Source organism: Aegilops tauschii, chromosome 1, assembly GCF_002575655.3.
Source record: "Aegilops tauschii subsp. strangulata cultivar AL8/78 chromosome 1, Aet v6.0, whole genome shotgun sequence".
Classification (NCBI taxonomy): domain Eukaryota; kingdom Viridiplantae; phylum Streptophyta; class Magnoliopsida; order Poales; family Poaceae; genus Aegilops; species Aegilops tauschii.
The window spans coordinates 482,507,796-482,514,406 of NC_053035.3; the positions used below are offsets into that span (position 1 = coordinate 482,507,796).

The 6,611-nt window shown below is 45.8% G+C and overlaps 2 protein-coding genes across 2 annotated transcripts; both read right to left on the bottom strand.

Moving 5' to 3' along the window:
* Positions 1 to 1,035: 1,035 nt before the first annotated feature.
* On the bottom strand, positions 1,036 to 3,719 carry LOC109771534 (ubiquitin-ribosomal protein eS31z fusion protein). Its single transcript, XM_040391384.3, has one exon. The coding sequence runs from the start codon at positions 1,675 to 1,677 to the stop codon at positions 1,210 to 1,212; it is 468 nt and encodes a 155-aa protein (XP_040247318.2). The 5' UTR covers positions 1,678 to 3,719; the 3' UTR covers positions 1,036 to 1,209.
* A 667-nt stretch (positions 3,720 to 4,386) lies between these two features.
* On the bottom strand, positions 4,387 to 5,113 carry LOC141025963 (ubiquitin-ribosomal protein eS31z fusion protein-like). Its single transcript, XM_073501895.1, has one exon. The coding sequence runs from the start codon at positions 5,001 to 5,003 to the stop codon at positions 4,536 to 4,538; it is 468 nt and encodes a 155-aa protein (XP_073357996.1). The 5' UTR covers positions 5,004 to 5,113; the 3' UTR covers positions 4,387 to 4,535.
* Between the last annotated feature and the right edge of the window lie 1,498 nt (positions 5,114 to 6,611).

Sequence of the window (6,611 nt, forward strand, 5' to 3'; positions counted from 1 at the left end):
ACAGACCCTTAATACAAGGGATGCAAAAATAGAAATGCATTTGAATCAACTGAATGTCTGTAGACGAGAGAATTCAAACAGGTAACTTAACTGCCTTGTTGCAACAGACATTAAAAATAAACAACTGAATTGCTGTTGCACTTCTGCATAATGTCATACGATTTGTGACAAGTGGTTACCACCAGAGCTAGGCAATGGTGAATAGTGAATACACAAATCTGATGGCCAAACCACAAGGCAGCACCATGCTCCACACTAGCAATCATCGCACTGCCACTGTCCACAGCAAGGTAATATATTCACAAATTCAACCAAAATCATCGCCACAAGGTAAACAATGGTGAACACACAAAAAACTGATGGCTAAACCACAGGACAGCACTATGCTCCACGCTAGTAATCATCACACTGCCACTGTCCACAACAAGGAAACTAGATATATTCACAGATTCAACCAAAATTACCACCAGAGGTAGACAAAGCAATGGTGAATGGTGAACACACACAAAACTGATGGCCAAATCACAAGGCAGCACAGGCAGCACCATGCTCCACACTAGCAATCATCACACTGCCACTGTCCACAGCAAGGGAACTAGATATATTCACAGATTCAACCAAAATTACCACAAGAGGTAGGCAAATCAATGGTGAATGGTGAACACACACAAAACTGATGGCTAAACCACAAGGCAGTACTATGCTCCACACTAGCAATCATCGCACTGCCACTGTCTACAGCAAGGTAACCAGATATATTCACAGTTTCAGACACATCTAGGAATGAAATAACACATATGTACAACAAACCAACCACACAATCTCTTGGAATGAATTGAATTCTAATTGCAAGTGACAAAGATCACACAACTTAAGAATAAACACACGACAAACAGCAATAGCAAAATATTCATCCACATATGAACCCATGCATATCTACTGGCTGGTAACACCTGCAATAAAGGGTTGTCCAAAAGAACACATGTATCACCAAGTTACATGTTATGATTTTATCGCCATCAGAACAACAAAGCATAAAATAAGATAGCCGACATGAAATAGATTAACGTCATAAGAATGACCAAAATTTAAGCTCTCATCGATCAAATATCCAGGAAACATAACATAATGCTCCCAAGATTTCAGTTTTCAAAGACAAACAGGACACATATAAATGAGTTCGATTTGAAGAGTAATCGCAAGCCACCTCTAAGCCTTCTGGTTGTAGACGTAGGTGAGGCCGCACTTGCCGCAGTAATGACGATCGAAGTGGTTGGCCATGAAGGTCCCGGCACCGCACTCCGCGTTGGGGCACTCCTTCCTGAGCCTGGTGACCTTGCCGGTAGCGTCGTCGACCTTGTAGAACTGGAGGACGGCGAGCTTCACCTTCTTGTGCTTATGCTTTTGCTTCTTGGGCTTGGTGTACGTCTTCTTCTTGCGCTTCTTGGCGCCACCGCGGAGGCGGAGCACCAGGTGGAGGGTGGACTCCTTCTGGATGTTGTAGTCGGCGAGGGTGCGGCCGTCCTCCAGCTGCTTGCCGGCGAAGATGAGGCGCTGCTGGTCCGGCGGGATCCCCTCCTTGTCCTGGATCTTGGCCTTGACGTTGTCGATGGTGTCCGAGGACTCCACCTCCAGCGTGATGGTCTTGCCCGTCAGGGTCTTCACGAAGATCTGCATCTTGGCTGCTGCGGGGTGATCGCCTCCGCGCGCTGCGGCGGCGACGGTGGCGGCGGCGCGGTGGGGTTTGGTTTGGGCGGCAGGGAAGAATGGAGTCTAGGGTGAAAGAGTATGGCTTTCTATAAGTACAAGTGGCGGGAGAGTATGAGCTGTTGGATCTAGGGGTTCCAGATCGAACGGCTGGCTTTCGTGGATGCTATTTTAGGCTGGGCTTGATCGAATTTATTTTGCTTGTGGCCCATGCCTCGTGAGGAGGGTTCGTTCCACTGTCAATATAATCATGTAAATTCCATTCACTTGCCAAAAAAAGTGTAAATACAATTTAGTAGTGCGAATTATTTTTATATAAGAATAAACGTGCAAGTTTTATATCTTGTGTAGCAAAAGAATTGGCCTCACAATTATAAATAAAACATATAAACAAGCAAGGCTCTACATATTCCAACATTGGTTACTTCCACAAAATTCGCTTCTTTTGTTTTTCAAAAAGAGCCTCACACTTGACAGGTAAGTGACATGTACACGCTTCTAAATACCCATGAAAACCAAACGGGGACGCTCAAAATTTGAGAAGGGCTGCAGGGGTGATGCCAGGAGTTGCCCAACGATCGACTTCGATTCCAATCACGAATGCCACAACCATCCAAACAACGACATTCAGGCTGTCGCAATGCCAATATCCAATTGAAAAAAACCCAATATCAACACTCAAATGGTGCCCAAGTGATATTTTGTTTTCATCACAATTATAGTTGTGTTTGCGCGCCATGGAATTTGATTCCGTCATGTGCCAACCATCACTCATGGTTTGTTACTTAGCAACAACATTCTGGGCAATCAATTCCATGGGCTTAAAGCCACACCAAGAGGGTATAGTTGTTCAAGAGTGCAAATAACATAAAAAAAAACATAACCATGTCTGTCTTGAGACGATCAATTCGAAATGTGCACGAAGTATGAAGGATGATGTAACTAGTGCAAGCCCTGCTTCGCCTAATATACCAGGGCCACATAGTGTATGACTACGCGGAAATACCCAACATTATAAACAACGTTCTAGGCTCACCACAAATAAAGACTCCGGCACAACTAAGATCAATCAAACAGAATCACGACAATGGCGGCAGCAAACAGTAAATTCCAGCTGCATGATCACTGGGATGGCATGGCAAATACAAACCACAATAACCAGACAACGGTCACCAAATGTTAGCATTGAACCATTTCAGAAATCAAATTGACAAAACTAAGCAAGTTTCTGATCATGTCCAGTTATTAACACACTTGCAATTATAAATTACTTCATGCCATAGAAATTCGACATATGCAAACTAATGCTACATCCAGAAAAAAATCCATGCCAAACAACACATCACATCCAGAATTATACTTGTATATATCTAAGGTTGTAACCACATGCACAGATATGGTATGACCACACAATTTTTTGAATCCAACCAGAATTACCAATGAAATGCACCCAAGGCAGGCAATGGTTAATGATGGAACACAAAACAGATGGATAAACGACAGGTAAGGAGATGAATTTGGACAATAGGGATGCAAAAATATAAATGCAGATCATGGCTACATAAATGTACATATTTGGATAATTACATCAAATGGGTATCTGTAGAGGCATAAACAATAAACTAAAATGTCTGTAGATGAGAATTCAAATTGCTGAACTGCCTTGTTGCAACAGCCATGAAAAAAAAAACTGAATTACTGTTGCACTTTTGATTATTCTCATAAAAGTTTTGTGACAAGTTGGCGTTTTAATTCTAATGCATTGAAGCCGCCTTCTGTACTAGTTGTAAATTACAGATCTTGAGCGTATGTGAAATGACTTGTCACAACCCAAGAACAAACCAAAAAGAGAAGAACAGAAGTCGACTACAACTGTAAACCGACAGACATATGGTATGATAGACCCAATCAAAATTACCAAAACAGGTAGGCAAGGCAATGGTGAATGGTGAACACACCCAAAACTGATGGCTAAACAACAAGGCAGCACTATGCTCCACACTAGCAATCATCGCACTGCCACTGTCCACAGAAAGGTAACTAGATATATTCACAGATTCAACCAAAAACCACCACAAGGAAAGCAACTGCGAATACACAAAACAGATGGCTAAACCACAGGGCAGCACTATGCTCGACACTAGCAATCATCACACTGCCACTGTCCACAAGGAAACTAGATATATTCACAGATTCAACCAAAATTACCACCACGGGTAGGCAAAGCAATGGTGAATGGTGAATACACACAAAACTGATGGCTAAACCACAAGGCAGCAATATGCTCCACACTAGCAATCATCGCACTGCCACTGTCTACAGCAAGGTGACCATGTATGTATATTCAGAGTTATAGACAGATCTAGGTATGAACTAACAAATATACCTAGAACAAACAAACCACACAATCGCTTGGAATGAACAGCATTCTAATTGCAAGTGACAAAGATCACACCCCTCAACAATCAACACATGACAAAACAGCAATAGCAAAATATTCATCTACATGTGAACCCATGTATAGCTATTGGCTAGTTACACCTGCAGTAAAGGGTTAAGCTCAAGAACACATGTATCAACAAGATGCATGTTTCCATGATCGCATCACCATCAGATCAACAAAGCATAAAATATGATAGCTGCCATGAGATAGATTAACGTCATTCAGAATGACCAAAATTTAAGCTCGCATAGCATCTCAGCATTAGGCGATCAAATATCTAGGAAACATAATACTCCAAGGTTTCAGTTTTCAAATACAAACAGGGACACATATAAATGAGTTCGATTCTCGACAAGTAAAAGAGCAGAGCAAACGCAAGCCACCTCTAAGCCTTCTGGTTGTAGACGTAGGTGAGGCCGCACTTGCCACAGTAGTGGCGGTCGAAGTGGTTGGCCATGAAGGTCCCGGCACCGCACTCCGCGTTGGGGCACTCCTTCCTGAGCCTGGTTACCTTGCCGGTGGCGTCGTCGACCTTGTAGAACTGGAGGACGGCGAGCTTCACCTTCTTGTGCTTGTGCTTTTGCTTCTTGGGCTTGGTGTACGTCTTCTTCTTGCGCTTCTTGGCGCCACCACGGAGGCGGAGCACCAGGTGAAGGGTGGACTCCTTCTGGATGTTGTAGTCGGCGAGGGTGCGGCCGTCCTCGAGCTGCTTGCCGGCGAAGATGAGGCGCTGCTGGTCCGGCGGGATCCCCTCCTTGTCCTGGATCTTGGCCTTCACGTTGTCGATGGTGTCCGAGGACTCCACCTCCAGCGTGATGGTCTTGCCCGTCAGGGTCTTCACGAAGATCTGCATCTTGGCGGCGGTGGGGTGGTCGCCTCCGCGCGCTGCGGCGGCGACGGCAGTGGCGGCGGCGGGTTGGGTTTGGGCGCGGCGGCGGGGTGGAATGGAGGCTAGGGTATGGAAGAGTCTGGCGTTATATAAGTATAAGTAGGCGGGAGAATATGAGCTGTTGGATCTAGGGGGTCCATATCGGACGGCTGGCTATCGTGGACGCAATTTTTGGGCTGGGCTGATAGGATCGATTTTGCTTGTGGCCCATGGTTCGTGTAAATTGCAACAACAAAAACGTGTACATTATTTTTATGTAGGAATAAATGTGTAAATTTATATCTTGTCCAAAAAAAGAATTAGCATCACAATTAAAAATATGAATAAGCAAGACGCTAGAGATTTTTTTTTTCAAAAAGGATCTGATCTGTTATAAAGATTCATCGAAAGTACAAAGCGCCTCAGACATAATAAAAAAATTCATCGAGGTCCATGGACCACCGAACGACCATTGCCGCCAGCAGAGCGAACCGTCGATGGGCCGCTGTCGCTGCTCCCATACCGGAGCCGGCTTGACCTTGTCGATGACAGCCGGGAAGTCTTCGTGCACGTGCCCCTATGGACCAGCGCCCTGGAGCCGCAGTCGTCGCCATTGAATCCTTAAATCGATCTGAAGAATCTGACACCAAATATCGCCGCTGCGTACAGACGGCGAGAAACCCTAACCTCACTGGGGGTCTCTTGGACTAAGGGGTCCTTGAGCTGTCGGCCTATCTCTCATGGGCCGGACTGGTAGGCCGCTCTTGATTCATTAAAGGAAGGCCGGACTACACGCGACCCCGTGCTCTGGAAGGAAATCTCTGAAGACTTGGCGTATCCTCCAAGTCTGGTTAGCGAAATTGACATGTTTATCCCCTGATGGTGACCAACCATATGTAACCCTAAGTACCTGTATAAACCAGAGGGTTTAGCCCGTGGAGGAACAGAACCATATCACCATACCCACCTAGGGTTTAGTTCATTCGAACTCGTGGTAAATCAACTCTGTAAATGTCATACAAACACATCAATACAACCAAGCAAGACGTAGGGTTTTTACCTCTTCGAGAGGGCCTGGACCTGGGTAAACACTATCTCTGTTGGGGAACGTAGTAATTTCAAAAAAATTCCTACGCACACGCAAGATCATGGTGATGCATAGCAACGAGAGGGGAGAGTGTTGTCCACGTACCCTCGTAGACCGACAGCGGAAGCGTTATCACAACGCGGTTGATGTAGTCGTACGTCTTCACGATCCGACCGATCAAGTACCGAACGCACGGCACCTCCGAGTTCTACACACGTTCAGCTCGATGACGTCCCTCGAACTCCGATCCAGCCGAGTGTTGAGGGAGAGTTTCGTCAGCACGACGGCGTGGTGACGATGATGATGTTCCACCGACGCAGGGCTTCGCCTAAGCTCCGCAACGGTATTATCGAGGTGTAATATGGTGGAAGGGGGCACCGCACACGGCTAAGAGATCTCAAGGATCAATTGTTGTGTCCATGGGGTGCCCCCTGCCCCCGTATATGAAGGAGCAAGGGAGGAGGAGGCCGGCCCTAGGAGGGGGCGCACCAAGTGTGGAGTCCTAC

Bases quoted from the DNA above. Each gene is read 5' to 3' on its own strand.
- LOC109771534 (XM_040391384.3), bottom strand. From the start codon at position 1,677: ATGCAGATCTTCGTGAAGACCCTGACGGGCAAGACCATCACGCTGGAG.
- LOC141025963 (XM_073501895.1), bottom strand. From the start codon at position 5,003: ATGCAGATCTTCGTGAAGACCCTGACGGGCAAGACCATCACGCTGGAG.